A 21033-nucleotide genomic window follows, 5' to 3' on the forward strand; every position below is an offset into this window, starting at 1 on the left:
TGATGGGATTGAATCAACTGGTATAAATACAGTTGTAACAAGACAGAAAGACTCAGAACTCGGAAGACAGAACTCAGAACACAGAACTCATGAGACAGAATTCAGAAGACAGAACCTACAGGGAGCCTGGAGACAGAAGAACTTCGCTGGAGAGAGCATGCCGGAGGATCCTGGACAGGGACTGGCCTCAGAGCCTAGAGACAGAGCCTAGCGGGAGAACATGGCAAGGGATCCTGGACTGAACCTGACTACAGAGATTGGCAGGAGAACCTGACTGGAACCTGGACACTGAACCTGACTGGAGAGCCTGGACAGAACCTGGCCGGAGAACCTAGCGAGGGAACATGGCTACAGAACCTCGCTGGAGATCCGAAGCAGAACCTCTCTGGAGATCCAGACCAGAACTTGGCTGGAGATCCTGGCTAGGCTGCTGATCAACTGAACACTGTCTCCGTGTCATTACTTCTTCGCCGACTCCGTCCACACCTTTGGGGACCCCTGGACCCGCTGGGGCTGGACCCCGGAAAAGGAGCGTTTCAGTTGTGCCAATAGCAACGTGGGAGCTAAACCAGCACCCACAGTGAACTCATCTACTCATTTTGGTTGGGGTCCATGGGAAGGGAACCGCATCCGCAGACGCTGAAACACCAAATGAGTGCAAATGAGCCGGTAGCTCCAGTTCATGCCCCTATCCTCGTCGGCCGGGTGGGGAGAGTGCAGAGGCGGAGAGAAACCATCCAGGCACCACGTGGGATTCAGAAGCCACGGGGAAGCAAAGATGAAGTGAGCCTTGCAAATCGCTGAGAAGCGAAGGCCTTTGTTTGAGCAGAAACTCATCCGAAGGAGCAGAGATCAGAAGCCTCTCTCATTCCCTGCACTTCCAGGCTTGTCATCACATCCCGGCCGCGGGGAATAAACGTCCTCTGAGAGTTCTCTTTAAGGAACTGAAAGCAGCCTGTCAGGATACGTTCAAGTCGTGGAAAGGATATGGGTCAAGTTCATGACTATTGCACCTTTTGGGGGGACGTCCTTGGAACAAACAGCCATGAATTGCTATTCAATTTCTCTGACAATATTTCTCTCCTTCCTAAATAGAATATAATACACCTTCTGGGTATGGAGCTTATGCCCTCCTATCTAGAGAAGGTCACAATAGGTGAGGAAGAAAGACATCAACAAATAATTACAAGTGGATGCAAAGTAGAGTCGGTGCAAGCGGGAGACACAGGGAAGGGAATCGGCAGGTGGGACCCCATCCTCGAAGCAGAGTGACCCACAGATGGGCCACATCCTGGTAGCATCCCCTGCCTTTCAAGTGGCTGCATCTGCTTTGAAGTGCGATGTGTGCATTTTGATGGGAAGCATCTTCGGTGAAGATGCCCGACCACATGCATGCATCCCGTCCTGCTCTTTCCTCAAGTTCCACCAGAGCTCTACAGTGAAGAGATTTTTTTTTGCAGAACGGAAGTCATAAGGACTGAAAGAGAAAAGAGGTGATGACAGCCACAAAGCAGGACAGCTAGTTGGACCTGGTTCCGCTGCCCTGAAATGACGAATCCGCAGCTGTCGGTGGGAACACCCAGAACCAACCCGGAAGGCAAGGACCGGCAGTGCTGGCGGGGGGTGCGGTGGGGGTGCCAGCAGTCAGTTACCTCTCCGTTCCCAAAATGCCCTCCCCAGCTCCGTCTGGTTTGTTTTCTTGAGAAATTAAAACAAAGTCTCTGGACAAAGAAACATCAAGCCCCGTTGTTGGCCAGAGCACTGCACTGAAAACATGGGGACCGCCCGGCCGGTGTGGCTCAGTGGTTGAGAGTCGACCTATGAACCAGGAGGTCACGGTTCAAGTCCTAATCGGGGCACATGCCCGGGTTGCGGGCTCGATCCCCAGTGTGGGGCGTGCAGGGGGCAGCCGATCCATGATTCTCTCTCATTCATTGATGTTTCTCTCTCTCTCTCCCTCTCCCTCTCCCTCTCCCTCTCCCTTCTTCTCTGAAGTCAACAAAAATATATATTAAAAAAATGGGGATCCCCTGCGGACTGTGTGTTGACCAGAGAACGCCCACCTCTAGCCAGCCCTCTTTCCCAACCTGGGGCCCAGCACACAGCCAGACAGACCACTACTACCCTAGGCCAGAAGCTGGGAAATCGAGTCACCCAGGAGGCAAGAACAAAAGATAAAGACTTTGGTGGCTGCCCAACAAGTAATGAACGCAGATAATACTCCACTGAACCCAAAGTCAAAGAGCTCGATGGAGTGGAGGCGGGGACTCCTGGTTTCTCATCAGCTTCTGCCTCTCCCACTTCTGGGCCAGGACGGCCAAGGATCAAGCCTTCTGCACAAAGCCTCCGACACAGAGACCAATCATCAGAACCACCACAACCAAAAGCAGTAAAACTCCTCCATCTCCTCTGCAGGATTTCCATCGCCCACTGCCCTCAAATACCAGGATTTATATAAAGAAAGGCTTTCACGGTGGAAACAAAATTAATCTCATCCCAGCCCGCCACTGGTAGATCTCAAGCATACTTGCTTATACAAGGGTAGGGGCATCCGTTACTGATTAAGTCAGTAGGCTTCGTACACCTATGGGCCTTGTTTATAAGAGCTGTACGAGTTCAACTGTGAGAGAACAAATGCATTTTGTTTGAGTCTGTACGTCGCCTCCTTGTCTAGGCGGGCGGGTGGGGGATGGAGCCCAAGACTGGGATCCTTGAGGAATAAAATCTTTAAATGCAAACATGATTGCCATTGTAGACTGTTTAATCTAGCGATATTGTATTTCATTTCTGGTTTGGGAGAGCTTTGTTGATTTGACCACGCGGGTACAACTCGGGGCTTATCTCCACTGTTTAGATAAGGGTTACTTGACTTTGGCAGGTGACAAAATCTAGGGTGTGGAACAAAGGGGGCAGAGAGAAAGGCTGGCATATTCCCAGGGAGTGTTTATGTTACGCGGAGTGTATAGATGGGCAAAGAGTTTCAAACAACGCACTGTACTTTGTATAAAATGTCCGCTGTCTGCTGCGTGTTTTCCATAAACCAGTCCTGAGCAATGTCCTTTATTGGGCAAAGGAGACTTCACCTTCTTGCTTAGGTAAACATTGACGCTCTTGTAAAACAGCTCAGCGAGTCTCCCTGGAAGTAGGGCCCTGGCTCGGGGGGTCCCATCGGCCACTGTTTCCTAACACATATTCTAGAAGGGCAGCCGTGTTCAATGTCACTGCTCATGCCAGCATGTCTATGGCTGCATCGGTACAGAATCTGCACATGTCTGATGCCAAAGTGACTCGCATCCAGATAATAATCCTACTTTTTGGGGGGAGTCATTCTATACAAACATGTCTGACTTGGAAGGAAAGCCAACACAGAAAGCCTGACTTTACAAACACGATGATTATAATTATGGTTGTGTGTTTTTTTTAATTCTCTTTTGAAAGTACTTCAACTAAACAAGCAGTTAAGTAGCTTCCTTAGCATATTATACCTTAGCACAGCGGTTCTCAACCTGTGGGTCGCGACCCCTTTGGGGGTCGAACGACCCTTTCACAGGGGTCGCCCAAGACCATCGGAAAACACATCTATAATTACATATTGTTTTTGTGATTCATCACTATGCTTTCATGATGTTCCATTTGTAACAATGAAAATACATCCTGCCTATCAGATATTTACATGACGATTCATCACAGTAGCAACATTACAGTGATGAAGTAGCCACGAAAATAATTTTATGGTTGGGGGTCCCCACAACATGAGGAACTGTATTAAAGGGTGGCGGCATGAGGAAGGTTGAGAACCCCTGCCTCAGCATTTCCATATCGGCGATCATGCTGAAGCAGGGGAAGGGGCCAAGCAGTGCAGTCCCTGGAAGTGAAAAATGCATCAAGAAATAAAGAACACGTTGTGGTGAACTTACAACGTATGGCTAAGACGATTAATCCTTTCGTCGTATGACAGAAATGACTGACTCCCAGCCCATGCCTCGGGACTATTTTTCCAAAACACTTCAAAATCTGACAAAGCTAACAAGCAGCCGTGATAATCAGCATGATCCCCTTGGAATAATTCTGTGGTTTGCTTAACTCAACATGTGGCTAATATGTGCAAAAAAAAATGCAATGCGCTGTTTGATGCGTGTAAGTCAGACTTGGCTGTGTGTTCAGTTAGCGAAGGGCTCTCTTTTTTCCCTTGTGATGTATACATGCATGCAAAGATTAGTTTAATGTCTCATTGTCCAGAGGAATGAAGGGGCAGTTAAATCCAGGGCGGGGAGTTGCAAACATTAGGGTTTCTCTGAGGTCATTTTAAAAAATACGTTTTTATTGATTTCAGAGAGAAAGGGAGAGGGAGAGGGAGAGAGAAACATCAATACCTGGGGAAAGAGTTGCCATAGCAACCCCCAATGCTCCTATAGTTCAGAAAGGGTATTTATAGGTTAATTTTTAAAGAAGTATTCTTCTTCTTTACACTCATAGCTAGAAACTGGTTTTCATGATCAGGAAAATAACGTCAACGCCATACATACGAGCACCTGTCTATGTCTGTACTTAGATTCTACTCATGTCTGTCCCCAGGATTCATTTCACCAACAAAGCCAATCTCCTCCTCACCGCACCCGTCACGTGCCACTCAGAGCCAACAGGGATGACCATGGAATGAGGCCGACACCCACCGCGCAGAGACAGTGATGAAGAGACCACAGGGCTGGGAGACCTTGGCCTTGCAAGTTTCCAACACAAATCGCTCTCCTTGTGGATAAAGCGTAGTCCAAGCTGTAGCCAGGCTCAACTTCTAAGATTTGCTCATATAACCACGCCGTTCATGCTAGTGACTTTAACAGGGCACTTCCACACACAAGCATCATAAAGTCAATTCGACTCTAAGCTTTTCTAGAGTTTTAACGGGGAGGAAGAGAAAGAGAGAGACTAACTCCTCTGAACAGTACTCCATTTGCCTTGTTTTAGACCAGCGGTTCTCAACCTGTGGGTCGCGGCCCCTTTGGGGGTCGAACGACCCTTTCACAGGGGTCGCCTAAGACCATCGGAAAACACATAGATAACTACATATTGTTTTTGTGATTCATCACTAGGCTTTAATGATGTTCAATCTGTCACAATGAAAATACATCCTGCCTATCAGATATTTATATGATGATTCATCACAGTAGCAACATGACAGTGATGAAGTAGCCACGAGAATAATTTTATGGTTGGGGGTCCCCACCACATGAGGAACTGTACTAAAGGGTCGCGGCGTGAGGAAGGTTGAGAACCACTGTTTCAGAGACACCGTTGCTATAGCGAAAGCACAACCTTGGGGAAGTGGCTCCTCTGAGTGCAAAGAACAGGACGGGTTGGTTAAGGGGCCAGGTGCACATCCGGTCTGTTCCACCGGAGAGCTGCGTGACCTTGACAAAGACACCCGACCACCAAAAAAAGGTCTTGGTTTGCTCTTCTGTAAGATGACGTCGGAGGCCTGGTTACATTCTGTGGCTACTTCTCTCCGGGCGCATATCCTGAGAGGAGTCAAGTTTAGTCTATTCTGGAGGCCGCAGGTGATTCACGCAGGTCAACCACAGTTCCAGACAACACACTGAGGCAGAACAAGGCGTTATCCCTTGAATGCACACTGCTTGCTTCTTCAAGCTTTTAAGGCAACCATTTTTTTAAAATTTTTTTTTTTTTTTAGAAAACCGTGTGCAGGATTTCAAAGTGACTCAAGCAATCACTTTACGTCCTAATGGGATAAAGTTTATGCATAATTCAGTGTGACCCTTAAACTACTGACATCCATGTTATGTTATTGTTAGCGTTGCATGTTAAGCTAAGCAAATTTTTCAATGAACTCTCGCTGGCTTTACCACAGACACAGATGGGAGGCGGGCTCCTTTTGTTCATAAGGTTCTCATTATTAACTCAGCCCGGCTTGAATATTTGACTGAAGGAAAAGACCGTGTCATTATTTTCAGATTTCCTTCTATGACTTAACTGGGCTCCATCTGCCAGCTTTTGAAACGCCAAGTACTTCTTGGCGCCAGACTTGGCGTCCTGCTCTGTGACGGCTACCCCCAACGCTCCGGCTCGAGGAAGTCTCCTCGCCATCAAAACAGTTTAATAAAACTGAAATCGTGATTAAGAGTTACTCATCAATTGACGAGGCATGCCAAGCTGGTGCTATTTATGAATTATTCCACACAATCGTTTCAGCCAAACAAAGACAATCCGCATTCACAGAGGGGCAGGCTAGGAAGCCGGTTCAACGTTTCCGTGATTTATAAGGTCTGTGTTGTACTGGAAACCACATTTCTTTAATAGGTAAACTGGCATTCCATTGAACAATTCAATCTGCTTTAAATCTAGTCTAAGGCTCTGGGCAGCTTAAGGGACGTTCTGAATATAAATTTAATTCCTCTATTCACCTTTGGCCAATATCTCTCGGCACCGATGTGATCGGAGGATAAGGCATAGGAATACCTGTGCACTGGAGGGTAGAATTCAATTATTAAAATATTGGCACTAAAGTCACTTAGAAAAATGCTAAAAATCACCCTGATTCCAAATGTAAATAATGTCGTAGAAGCCTGGTTAAAGACATAAATTAAAACAACAACATAAAAGAAATAACAAGCAGTCCTGATATTACTGTTTCCATGTGTCTTGCCCACGAACAATAACATAAGTAGGCAAGAATCCTTTGAAACTATCTTTGATGGCTATTAGAAAAGATAATTCAATCTGTCGATGCGTAGGAGAGCCCAGTGGTGGACCCATACGTCCCACATAACTGAAAGGAGAGAGACCAGTTCTCCATCCTAAAATGTTATCCATCGTAATCTGCTTCGGTGATTCTTTGAGCATCTCATGGTCTGGGAACAGGAGGACCGGAAGCACACGCCCCATCACCCTTCCAGTGTTTTTAAGACTCAGAGATAAATGATCAGTTTTGAGTTTTCATTTTATCCCTTACTATGGCAATCCAGGCTCCTGGGCATCATCTCTAATCATCAGAACAGTCCTAAAACAACAACAATCCAACCAGCTTCCTGGTAGGCAGCCAATGAATGAGTCTCTCTCCTGGTGGATGTTTCCATCTCTCCCTTCCTCTCTGAAAACAATAATATATATATGTATGTATATATATATTTTAAAGCTTCCTTGCAATTCTTACAGTGGTTGAAATGGATCTATCGGAAAATCCTAGGTTTACCTCCTCTTCTGTAGGTTACTTCATCCAATACCTGAGACTCGAGTCTCAACCTACTTTTCTCCTCTGTGGACCGTCTTCTCCAGGTATTTTCAATGGCTGAGACACGCCCACTGTTCCCACCTCTCACCACTGCTTATCAGTCACTCACTCTTTGATGATGGCAACTAGAAGCAACACCTCAGATATAATCTCATTCGTTAAAGAGGACAGTGAGGCTAGTACTTCTAAGGAATTAAAATTTAAATATTTATTGCCCAGCCGGCGTGGCTCAGTGGTTGAGCGTTGACCTATGAACCCGGAGGTCGAGTTTCCATTCCCGATTGGGGCATATGCCGGGGTTGCAGGCTCGATTCCCACTGGGGGGCGTGCAGGAGGCAGCTGATCCATGATTCTCTCTCATCACTGATGTTTCTCTCTCTCTCTCCCTCTGCCTTCCTCTCTGAAATCAATAAAGATATATTAAAAATAAATAAATAAATAAATAAATAAATAAATGTATATTAATGCGGACTAGACATGTCTCATGGGAATCATTGAGACAGAAGTCACATGAATAGTAAATGTTCCAGCAACAAGCATGAGAGGAAGTTTGGGAGCACTTAGGGGAAACATACCAACCTCAATATACACGGCACCTCTAAGTCTGAAATCATTTTACCACCAAACAGCATGGTCCTCAGCCCACACAGTAATATTCAAAAGCTGAATGTTTATGTTCAGACTTACCATGTTGTATGTCTTTCATATCCAAGTGAAGGCTAGACATTAATATCCCAACCGCTTGCGATCTTTTGTTGCTTAATAACTTGACAACCTGCTCAAGAAAGAAAAGGGGGAAATGTCCATTTGAACGCCAACGGTATGCTTAATAACATGTTATTTAATCCTAAACGAGGAACAAATCAAGTCATTATATAAAGTATTCAAGAAGGGTTTGAAAAGAGCTCTGGGGTTGTACATTATAAAACTTCAAAATCCACCATTTCCACACACCACCCCTTCCCGAGTGTTCCCATTGCCCTGAATGGCAGGCGCGTTACCAGTCTTAAGAGCTGGGTAAGTCAACAAGTAAGATTTGTAATAGTTTAGGAAATCAGCGGGGTCTCTGTAAAATCACATTTGATCATTTGCAGCCTGAGATTTAAAAAGTGGTCCTTCATAGATGCAGAGTCATAGAAGCATGAACAGACTGTTGAACCTCAGAGGGAAGGCAGGGGAGGGTGGGTGGGAAGAGATCAACCAATGAACTTGTATGCACATATGCATAACTCATGGACACAGACAATGGGGTGGTGAGGGCCTGAGCGGGGGGCAGACAGGAGCGGGCTGGAAGAGGTTAATGGGGAAAAAGGAGGACCGATGTAATGCTTTCAACGACAAAGATTAAATAAATTAAAAAACCCAAGATGATCTCAGAACCCTCAGCTGAAAAAAAACGGAAAATGCAGAAATAATGAATTTGAAATCTACAAAATTAGGACAGATAACCAAGAAAAAAGTCTATTTTCAATGACCTGAATTCACATCAGAGTCAGCTAGTCCTCTTAACAAAGCGTTTATCATAGACTCCCCTGAGAGGCAGGGCTGTGTAGGGATTATGAACAAGAACTCTGTAAAATAAAGCAGTGTTTCTCCAACTTTACTAGGCACTTCAGTCATCTGGGATCTTTTCTTAATGCAGGTTCTGATTCCTAGGCCTGGATGGGGGCTTCTGGAAAAGCTACTCCAACACCCTAAAGCCTCAGTTTTCTCTTTTTAAAAAATAAATGACAGCATCTACTTCAAAGTCTGTAGTGGATATTCAGGATAATGCACTTGACACTCTTAGAAATAGACCTAGCGAATAGTGTCTTCATTTCAATAATCTATATATATAAAAGCCTAAGCAACCACTCAACCACTCGACCAGTAGCTATGATGCACACTGACCACTAGGAGGCAGATGCTCAACACACAGGCATGGAAACATGGAACAGACTGATGAATCTCAGAGGGAAGGTGGGAGTGAGGAGGGCAGGAAGAGATTAACCAAAGATCTTATATGCATACTAGAGCCCAGAGCAGGGATTCATGCACCGGTGGGGTCCCTCAGCCTGGCCTGCAGGGATGGGGCCGAAACTGACAGTCCGACATCCCCCAAGGGGTCCTGGATGCAAGAGGGCGCAGGCCAGGCCGAGGGAGCCCACTGGTGCACGAATCCGTGCACTGGGCCTCTAGTAATAGCTATAAAAGACACTTAGGAAAGCATTTTTAAATGTTTGCTCAAGAACGAAATACCTGTCAACTTTTCATTACTGAGTTTAATCCTACAAGATAATTAATTCTTTTTCCTTCCTCTCACGTAACTTCCTAAGAAATTAAGACCATTATCGGTTCAAAGTCCTTTTCCAGTGGTTGCAAACAATTTCTCATTATCTCCCCTGGCATCCTACACGGCCAATCACGCATCTGCTTTGAACAGGTGCCACACTAGGCTCTGGAAGAAAATAAAATCATACCTACGACACCCAATACACCAAAAACTTGGAAGGTTCTTGCAGTTTCTTACGATCTGGTAGAATCAGGCACTAAAGAAAGACACTGAGGCACCTTCTCCTGGTCTAAATGCAGAACCACACTAAGGGTTTTGTTTCCTAATCCCCGCCCAGTCATGAAGCGCACACTGCTCTCCTCCAAAAGGGCTTGGCACACACACATCACTGCTGGAAACTGAATCTTAGATTAAAGGGTACATGGCCAGGTCCAAGGAGTAGGGTAAGATAAGAAGAGTCAGCTATGGAGATTGGGGACCGGTGAATTCCAAAGCAGAAGGAGGGGATGTAGAAATTGCTGTTTCGCACACAGATATTCGAGCACAGGGCAGGATATCCAGTGGAATACAGCACAATCGAGGAACAACAGATGCAAAGAGCAGCCAAGAACACTCTACTGAGAACGTAACAGGGGAGCACGAGCAAATATGAAATAAGAAGCCCAAACTAAACAGGAGGGTTAAGAATGGAAGGGGAGGCAGACAGGGTAGAACTCCCAGACTCGGAGCTGCCAATGGTTTGACCTGTGTGGAGGTAAGAGAGCTGTAGTTCAGCCCGTGTCTTTGCCTAAATGAGCAGCTAGGTAGCTTTGGACAAGTTCTTTAACTAATAGACCTCAATCCCCCTCTCTGTAGAATATACTTAATAGTCCATATGTGACATTCCCATAACTTGAGACAACAGAATATGTAATGAGAAAAATTTTTTAAAGTATAAAACATCTTGCAAATGCAAGGTGCTGGTGTTAGTGATCCAATGACTAGCAGTTATATTTTACTAGAGGCCTGACGCACGGAATTCGTGCAAGGGGCTCGGCCCTCTCAGCCCTGGCTTCGTCCGGAAGGTCGTCCAGCTGTCCGGTCTAATTAGCATATTATGCTTTTATTATTATTATGGATCAGGCTATAAAAGCACCTGAGCTTATTCCAACAAGAGGAAGACAAGCAATGAAAGAAAGTGATAAGGAGTAAACCAAATAAAGTTTGGCAAAATCTAGAATGAAGAGAGAACAACCCACACAATGATTACTCCCCATCGTGTAGCAAACATACCAAGTGCTGGTTCTCTAAGATCTCTTGCGACACACATCCTGTGGGTCATCCCACAACTTTGATTTGGGTTCAAATAGTTTTCCTTTGGAAAGATGGGGTGATCTCTAGATTTTTTTTTTTTGATCCAATGAGAATCAGGAACCAAGAGCTTTCTTGGTACTGCCTGATACCAGTTCGTGCAAACAGCAAACATCTTAAATCCGAACGAGTCTACAGTCCAAAGTCAAGAATGCCTGTATGAGATTTTGCAGAGCAAGAGGTTATCAGGGTTTGGGTGGGTTTTGAAGTCAACCCACACAAGGAAAGAGGCCTGCAGCCTTATTTACTCTACCACCTTCTCCTCTTGCAATTAGCACTAAGCCTCAGGGCAGGGTGGCCGGCCTCACAGGCATCCAACCGCATTCCAGGGCCCTGCAGACCAGAGAAGACATTGACACTGACCATACCCAGGAGGGATATCTCCAGACTATCTGGTTGGCACCAGACAAGCCTGTCTACTTGGGCAGCCTCAGCACAATCTGGGACACAAAACAGGTAGTTTGCTGATTGGGGAGATAGCTGACATCCCCCACAGATTAAGAAGCTAGAAGTCAATGGTTTGACCTGTGTGGAGGTAAGAAATCTGTATTTCAGCCCATGTCTTTGCCTAAATGAGCAGCTAGGTAACTTTAGACGAGTTCTTTAATGGCTCTCAATTCCCCTATCTGTAGAATATTCCTCAGCGAGGGGTGTGCAGGAGGCAGCCAATCAATGGACCTCTCTCATCACTGATGTTCTATCTCCCTCTCCCTTCCTCTCTGAAATCAATAAAAATATATTTAAAAAGCAAAGCCAAGCCACAGTCTTGTTCCAAATAAATTCAAGTTGAAGAGAGTAATGAAACAGCCTCTTAGCTTGGTGTATGTAATGTACTCAAATCACATCTGTCAAAATATTAACTAGCGTGCATCCGTTGACAGAGAAGGAAGCAAGGCTGAGAATGGGAAATGGAGGAAAGCCGTGACAACATGGGCTGGGCTGGGATTTCCACTCACCTCTGCCTGACTCCAAAGCTCACCTGTTCCCCTGCTCTAGGCCCCACTCCCCTTACACACACATACACATGGTGCAGCATCCTTGACATAACAGAGCACCCAATACACCAGAAGAATCCACTGACAGAGAAACACAAAATAATATTGGGCTTTTTAATATCTATATATATATAAAAGCCTAAGTGACCGTCCGACCGTTCGACCAGTAGCTATGACACGCACTTGACCACCAGGAGGCAGGTGCTCAACACCCAGGCATGGAAACATGGAGCAGGCTGATAAATCTCAGAGGGAAAGGGGGAGAGTGGGAAGAGATTAACCAAAGATCTTATACGCATACCAGAGGCCTAGTGCATGGATGTGTGCACCAGTGGGGTCCCTCGGCCTGGCCTGAGGGGATGGGACTGAAACTAGCTGTCTGACATCCCCCGAGGGGTCCCGGATTGCGAGAGAGCAGAGGCCAGGCCGAGATGTCCCACCAGTGCACGAATCCGTGCACCAGGCCTCTCATTTTCATTTAAAGGGGCAAGTGTAAAAGAATTAGAAATGCAATTCCTTACTGGTATCAACTTCTCCTTTCTTAGCTTACACTGAGGCAGTTAGGATGATCCTGACAAAACAAAACAAAACCGATAAAAAGTATAACATGATCATAAGTAAACTGAGGAAGAAAAAAATGACATTAGGTTATATCTTCCTAAAAATATTATTCTAATAGGTTGCACTTCCAAATTTCGTATTTTTTTAAAAATATTACAGTAACATGGAATAAAAAGTTGAACATAAATACCACTAAGCTCTTAAAATAAAATGTTTTTCTAATTAAAACGGACTATCACAACTACCCATCTCTTTCCACTCTGTGAGCACAGTGAAAACATACAGAGATGTGGAAATTCCTGGAATTCAAAACAATACACAACCTTCTCTTTTATATTCATTAGACACAGCATTTTGCCATGTTTTGTCATGTAGAAGACATACATGCAAGATATAATTTGGCCCTTCATCACTTCAAACATCTTGCCAATCAAAAAACTATGTGTCATCCGCCCAACGGCCTGCCCGTTCACTGGGTTGGATTCTTCTCTTCGGAATTCCTGCTAAAAATCTGGTTTTATAGATATTTGCACTATCTCCACCGTTAACGTGACGTAGCACTCTTAGCTGGGAATTCACAGGCTAAGATTAGAAGTATTAAAATGTAAAACATCTGTGTTTCATGATATTATTTAGATATCAAAGGTGTCTACAGAATAGGGACATCAGCATATTTTGATGACTGATGTCAACTATCACAACTAAAAAATATGATACAGATGAAATGATAAGGTCACTGGCAACCCCAAGTGAATAAGACTCTTACTGAGACCATTTTCACATGCATTCTTGGTATTTAATGACAAATATGTTTTGCTAAAACATTACTTGGCACATAAGAATAAAGGGCTACAGCGTATGGATTTTTGTAATCGCTTCCAAAAAATTAATGCCGGAGTGTCTTTTACTGTCCACATTTTTTAGCTAAATTGCCCTGTTCAAGGTCACAGACTCATGGAGTTCACAGTCTGAGCCACAGCCCTGCTCCACCCCTAACCTTCAGTATGAAGAGCCCACTTTGGCCAAGGACTTTCACACACTGGGCCTCATTCCCCACCTATTCCTCAATATTCCGTGCGACCAGACACAGTTCCAGGCAGATAAACCACAGAGAGAACACTTTTAATTTTCAAGTTGCTGGCTGCAAAGCCAACCTGAGACTGAAATCCCTGTCTAAACAGCCTGCCCTACTTGTTACGCGTTTCGGGGGAAAATAAGAAAAATAAACAAAACCCCAAAACAGTTCCCTTCCTTTGTAGTTACAGCACAACGAAATACCAGTGATTGATTTTGATTTTGAAAAGCCAGTGTTATAAGGAAAAAATGAAATATTCAGGGAATGAGGGACCACCTAGCATCCGTTGGGTTGTTCAGTGGACGGTCATCCCCTTTGTGCCCTATGCAGCCATCTGCTTCTCTTCCTGCCCCTTAGCCATTCGCACGATGTGACTTCTCTGGCTCTTCTATAGACACAGGCCTGGTCCCCGGCGCTAGCCACTGAACAGCACGGTGCTTTTCGCACTGTGAAGCGCGACGAGGGTGAAAATTGCATTGGATCCTACCCATCGGAGGAACACAGTTCCAGCTTTCCTGCCAGTCTCCGATCTATTTCTGGAAATGACATATTGGCTAAGCAACTGGTGCATTCCCCAAAGACCTCCTAGAGTTTGGAAGTAAAAGAGAAATAAACATTGACTTGTCAGTGATCTAATTTATGATGCTCATTTTTTAGGGAATAAAAGCTTCAATATGTGATTTTTTTTTTAAGTCTTTAAAGACGAATGGAGTTCTTTGCGGCGGCACCATTTTCAAGGGTTGTAGGCCCAGCGTTTTCCTTCCTTCAACAATTCCATTTAAAGGGACAGACACTGTGCTAAATGTGTACGTTCTGGCACATTCTCCTCCAACAACAGTCAAATCATTCATTACTCATCTCCTGGAAGATATCTTCCAACCCTATGGTCCCAAAGTATCAAGTTGCTTTTCAATAATAGTTTTTCTAAAGCGGTTATTGTTTACAACAAATATTTAATTACCACTATAATAAAGTGAAGAAAACGCAAGTAAATAGTGTAATTTTTCCGTATGTATCTACGCTTGTAATCATCACTCGGATCCTTAAAGAAAACATGACTCGCATCCCTGAAGGCTCCATTCATACCTCTCTCCTATCAATACTTGCCCCCCAAGTCCCATTCTGATTTCTACTGACACAGTGTCCTGCTGTCTGATCTTGAACATCAGATAAGTGGACACATACTGTTGATATTGGGCTTTGTCTAGGAAATCCACCAATATGGCTGATTAAAATGGTAGATGGTTATTTTTCATTGCTGTATACTATTCCCCTGTGTCATTATAACACAATTTATTCTTCCATCTTAATCATGATGAATATTTGGAATGTTTTTTAGTTTAGAAGTATTACCACCAGTGCTACTGTAAGCATTCTTACACATGCAATTTTTTTAAATATATATTTTATTGATTTTTTTACAGAGAGGAAGAGAGAGTATGATAGAGAGTTAGAAACATCGATGAGAGAGAAACATCGATCAGCTGCCACCTGCACACCCCCTCCCCCACCGGGAATGGAGCCCGGAAACCCAGACATGTGCCCTTGACTGGAATAAACCCCAGGACCCTCAGTCCACAGGCTGACGCTCTATCCACTGAGCCAAACCAGCGAGGGCGAAAAGATGCTTTTAAAAGGAAAGTTCAGGGGTATCATGGCGATTTTAAAAATACGCTGTAACTTCCTCTCAGATAGATACGGCCTAGAAGTCCCTCTATTTAGTCACGTAACAATGACATCCAGGCTTTGTTTAGGGGGCGGTGGGGAGGTAATCCTGGGACAGTCAGGAACCATTCTTGATTTATTGCAATATCTCAGGCTTCCTCTTTTCCTCCCTTTCCAGTTTTTGAACTGGAAGCCAAAAAGCTAGTAACTGAGGTAGAGGCAGAACAGAGGCTGATTGGAGTCGGTACGATTGCTTTGACAAACACGGCTGGGGAATGGGGCCAGGAAGCTAGCCCGTGGAGAAGAGAATACGCCAGTTCCCTCAGGAGGGCCACGGAAATACAGGCATTATACTCATCTGACTCATCACCATTTCTAACGGGAACTCATCTACGGGGAGATGGATACACACATATCCTTTTGGTAACAACAGAAGGTTTTTCCACATCGAAAGCAGAAGGCATACGATTACTCTCCAGCAGCACAATTATGACAAGCGTAACGTATGTCTCTAGGGGAGAAGAGAAACACACGTGCACACTCAGGCTGGACTGGGGCTGAAAGAGACACACTTGGCGTCCGTACATGCAAGGCACTCACTACCCCTTCTAAGGACTCACCCCCTTTCTTCTCCACGGGGTCCCCTTTCCTGGAAGTTCGCTACACACTGGCTATCTTCCCCCACAGAAGGGCGGCCCAGTGAGGACAATTTGGCCCTCTCCCCTTTCCCTCCCCTTTCCAGGGGTCACTGGCAAGAAGGGAGGAAGCATGGCGAGGGTGGGGGGATGGTTGTCATCCGCCTTTTTTTCCTCCCCCCCACCCCCCACCTAGAAAAACCAGCCGACACTATGGGTTAAAGGCTAGTCTGGCTAGAATGAATGAAAAGTAATGAACCGGTGATCACAGCTATCAATGCGTTAAAGATGCCTTATTAATTAAAGGACCCAGGGCGGGGGGTGGGGATGAATTCAGGCACGGTAGCAATTCTATCCCTGCCCACATCTCTTCAGCCCCCCAAAAGGTGACTCACCCCAGGCTTTAAAGCAGTGGTTCTCAACCTTCTGGCCCTTTAAATACAGTTCCTCATGTTGTGACCCCCAACCATAAAGTTATTTTCGTGGCTACTTCATCACTGTCATGTTGCTACTGTTATGAACCATCATCTAAATATCTGATATGCAGGATGGTCTGAGGCGACCCCTGTGAAAGGGTTGTTCGACCGCCAAAGGGGTTGTGACCCACAGGTGGAGAACCGCTGCTTTAAAGAGACCATGAAAGACACAGATCGTCACAGGTAGGTATCCCGATAGTTGTCAGAAACCCACTTCTGATCACATCACGGGAATGGCCCACTTGGGTTGTCAGGCCTGGGAACAGATCAATGCCCAATATTTCGGATCCGCCCCCTGCACCTCCTTGTGTGAAAATACAGGAAGAGGAGGGGTGGAATAGTATGGTCTCACCCCTAAGTAATAAGGGATCCTGAGACCTCGTCCAAGACGACTACATAGAGCTTTCTAGAATAAGAAACAACTGTCAGCTTTCCTGTGAACCTTAGCAAGTGTCTTCATAGAAAGACCCTACATTCATCCCTTCAAATGACTTCTGTGTTATTTAAAAAAAAAATTCAATAAAATACTCTTAGCAAGAGAGATGGATCCGCGTGCTTTGAGGAGAACACTTAAAAAGATGCTGGGCCCCTACGCAATAGTTTTCTAATAACTCGCATTTCTTAAGTGTCCGTGGAAGTTGGGTGAATAAAAGAAGCATGGGCAGCCGAGACCGGTTTGGCTCAGTGGATAGAGCGTCGGCTTGTGGACTGAAGGGTCCCAGGTTCGATTCCGGTCAGGGGCATGTACCTGGGTTGCGGGCACATCCCCAGTGGGAGATCTGCGGGAGGCAGCTGATGGATGTTTCTAGCTCTCTATCTCTCTCCCTTCCTCTCTGTAAAAAATCAATAAAAAATATATTTTAAAAAAAAAAAAAAAGCGTGGGCAATACCTAAACCACTAGAAACTGACAACGATCACAGTTTAAAAATACAATGTTGGTGGAAGTAAACGCGGAAAAGATAAAATAAATATAGGAGCAGAGCAGCAAGACCACACAGTGATGACAATAACATGTTCCATGAAGTCCTGGGTGGCCCCGTGAAAAGAAAAACCTATAGGAGACTGTTACGCGCGGGGAGCAGCATGGCGATTAAAACAGGCAGTGAAATCTGTGAAAGCATACTAGCATGCCGGAGAATGGCAAACATGACTTATTAAGCTGGATGAAGAAAAAAGAGCGCCAACCCAAAACAAACCAGAAATTAATTGCTATTTTGGAATGAGTCATGTGTTGAACACCCATTCTATAATTCTGCATGCAATGCCGGCTGCAAGACTGAAATGCTCATTGAGTCTCAGCATGGAACACAGAAACGAGTGCAGGTGATGGAACAATGCAAACTGTTCAGCACAGCCCTGACCGGTTTGGCTCAGTGGCTAGAGCGTCGGCCTGTGGACTCAAGGGTCTCGGGTTCGATTCCAGTCAAGGGCATGTACCTTGGTTGCGGGCACATCCCCAGTGGGGAGTGTGCAGGAGGCAGCTGATCGATGTTTCTCTCTCATCGATGTTTCTAACTCCCTATCCCTCTCCCTTCCTCTCTGTAGAAAAATCAATAAAAAATATATATATATTTTAAAATGTTCAGCACAGTTAAGAGCGCGGTACTTGTTCCTCTAGAAACATTAGAAGCTCAGTGGTCTGGCTAAAAAAAAAAAAGTTTGTAAGTGTATGAAAAAAATGTCTAAAGCAGGCTGTTAAGTCCATAGTGTGGCCTATGATTTCACATTAGGTAAGAGAACAAGCAGAGGAAAGAGACTCAGGAACATAAGGGTTAGGACACTCATGGTAAATACAGAACACAGGGAACAATATTTCCTGGGGGGGAGGGGGGGGGACAAAATATATGGAACATGTCGCCAGGAAGAAAACTGAGCAATGAGAATAAATGATTCAAGAAGCACCTAGAAACGCTTTGGAGAATGGGGTGGGGGGAGCGTTTTATTTTTAAATATATATAAAAATAATACTTAGCATGATACTCTCCAGGTCCCTCCACGTTGTCTTAAAGGGTAAGAGAGTCTTCTCTCTCTCTCTCTTTTTTTTTTATTTCTGCATAGTATTCCATGGCATAAATGTACCATAGATTTTTTATCCACTCATCTACCGATGGGCACTTGGGCTGTTTCCAGATCATACATGCTAAGTGACATAAGCCAGTCAGAGAAAGACCAGTACCACGTGCTCTCACTCAGCTGTGGAATCTAATTAACGAAATAAACTGATGAACGGAGTGGATCAGAGACACGGAGGCAGGGAACAGAGTGCGGAACCTCAGAGGGAAGGCGAGTTGAGAACACACGTCCCCGTCCTCTGCTCCAAATAGAATTTAGATTCCACGAATGAGCAAAAATCCTTCCTTTCTCTTTTGCGTGAATAAGGTTTTGATGATTACAGAGGATCAGAATAAGGTAACGAATGAACTCTCCAAGCAACTCCTTTAATGAGAGGTCACAATGAGGCCCGAAACGCTGGCCACGGGGAGAAAACACGCCCAAGTACTCACTTGCTTGGCCTTGGTCTTCGAGATGGTGTCAGAAATCGGCTTCTTCCTCTCCTTTACTGCGGTTTTGGAAAACAGCTCCTCGAACTCGTGGCAATCTATGGACGGCTCTTCGATTTTTTCCCAGATCAGCGAAGCACCAGAGTCTCTAAAGTTAAGCAAAACATCAACTGAAGGAGCCATGAGCTGGCGTTTCATACAGGCGCACCGTCCACGGGCAACCTGCGCTGTGGCACGCGCTGGTGAGAGGCCACACGGAGGGCGAAGGGAGGAAAAGAAGGGCCGAGGGATGAAAAGAAAAGGAGGAGAGGAAGCCGGGAAGGAAGGCAGCACCGGGGGAAGGAAGGGGGAAGGGGAGAGAATACTCTTTTTCTTTAAGACCGCTGATGAGAAAGTTAAAATAGCATCGACGCAGAATGAAACCTCTGCTTGGAAATCATAACGTCCAGGAAGTCTCCGTGATCAAGTTGGTGTATACAAACATCTATATAATAAAAGCCTAAGCGACCCTTATGGCAGAACGACCAGTCGTTAAGATGCGGACTGACCACCAGGGGGCAGACGCTCAACACAGGAGCTGCCCCCGGTGGTCAGTGAGCTTCCACAGGGGGAGTGCCACTCAGCCAGAAGACGGGCTCACGCCTGGGGAGCGCAGCGGCAGTGGCGGGAGCCTCTCCCACCTCCGCAGCAGTGCAAGGGAGCAGCGAGCCAAGCAAGGAGCAGCTGGGGGAGGGGGTATTCCCATCCCAGGAAGAGGTGAGGGAGGGGGTATTCCCACCCAGGCGGGTGGTAAGGAGCAAGGGGTCCTGGACATCCCCCAAGGGCTCCCGGACTGTAAGATGGTGCAGGCCGGGCTGAGAGAGCCCCCTCCCCCAGTGCGCGAATTTCATGCACCGGGCCTCTAGTAAGAGAAATAAAAGCCCTCTCAGTGCGGGCAATAAAGGCAGGAAATGTCTGGTATCTCGCAACCACAACTTGACTCTTATTCCCCAGGCGAGAGAAGAAATCACGTCATGATCCAGGCAGCATCCTCATCTCCCTACCACTTCCCATCATGCCGCTGTTAGCTGACATCACAGTAGCTACAGATTCATGGAATACCATCTGAAAAGGGTAGACTCGTTTTTAAAAAGAAAAAGAAAAAAACACTTCCTCTATCTGGATAAAATTAGTTTGGGGCATAGTTTAAAATAGATGCATCCACATATACAGGTAAACGGCAACTACATAGAGAATTAGTGACCAAGTTAGAAGTAGTCAAAATATATACATTCTCCCCCTTCAGTACTATGTATGATTCAGCAAAGAGAAAAAATATTAATGTAAGAAATGAAAACAGCCCTGGCCCGTGTGGTGCAGTTGGTTGAGCATCAATCACCCCATGCACCCAAAGGTCGCTGGTTCGATTCCTGGTCAGGGCACATGCCTGGGTTGCGGGCTCCATTCCCAGTAGGGGGCATGCAGGAGGCAACCGATCAATGTTTCTCACATCAATGTTTCTCTCTCTCTCCCTTCCTCTCTCTCAAATCAGTAAAAACATTAAAAAAAAATGAGAACGAGCCTGATGAATATCCTACTTCTGAATCCATCCCACATCACACCAGCCAAATTCAAGGGATCCTGCAAAGTGCATATATTTTCTCGGACTGGCAGATGCCACAGCCGTGTGTCCCAGGGACCAGGGGACACAGTCCATGGACTGTGCATGGATGAGTAACACGCCACCCACATACCTGGGGGCAGGTGTTCTTTTATAACCAGACATTTCCTGCCTTTATTGCCCGCACTGAGAGGGCTTTTATTTCTCTTTTATTTCAGGCCCGATGCATGAAATTCGTGCAAGGGGCTCGGCCCTCGCAGCCCGGCTTCGTCCGGAAGGTTGTCTGGAAGGTCGTTCAGCTGTCCGGTCTAATTAGCATATTACGTTTTTATTATTACAGATTCCCAACTATGACTTCAAGACTTCACGCTGTGCCACCCATCTTCTATGAAAGGGCCATAAAATTCTCAAAGCTGAGTGGCCTCACACCCAGGGGGTGAGTACGTGCATTTTTGTGTAGCACATTTGTGTGGAAAAAGACAGCCATAGACAAAATGCAACCTTACAACAAGCCCGCCCCTCCAAACACACGCCAACAGCACCCTCGCGAGTCCGTGCGTGTAAGGGTTTGATTCACACGGATAAGGCGGGTGTCCGAGTGAGGCAACAGAGCAGGCAGGCTAAGTAAATCTATACCCCTCCATCTTTAAAAGATC

At 45.6% G+C, this 21033-nt stretch overlaps 1 protein-coding gene across 1 annotated transcript in view; it reads right to left on the reverse strand.

Annotated features, from left to right (window-relative positions):
- FMN2 (formin 2) overlaps positions 1 to 21033 on the reverse strand; it is a 126799-nt gene that overhangs the window by 71057 nt on the left and 34709 nt on the right. The window contains exons 6-7 of the mRNA XM_059677745.1: positions 18781 to 18925; positions 7934 to 8021 (exon numbers count right to left, since the gene is read on the reverse strand). Of these exons, the coding sequence (XP_059533728.1) occupies positions 7934 to 8021; positions 18781 to 18925 (233 nt within the window). The remainder of the gene's footprint in view (positions 1 to 7933; positions 8022 to 18780; positions 18926 to 21033) is intronic.

The sequence above is a fragment of the Myotis daubentonii genome, chromosome 20 (assembly GCF_963259705.1).
Source record: "Myotis daubentonii chromosome 20, mMyoDau2.1, whole genome shotgun sequence".
Taxonomy (NCBI): domain Eukaryota; kingdom Metazoa; phylum Chordata; class Mammalia; order Chiroptera; family Vespertilionidae; genus Myotis; species Myotis daubentonii.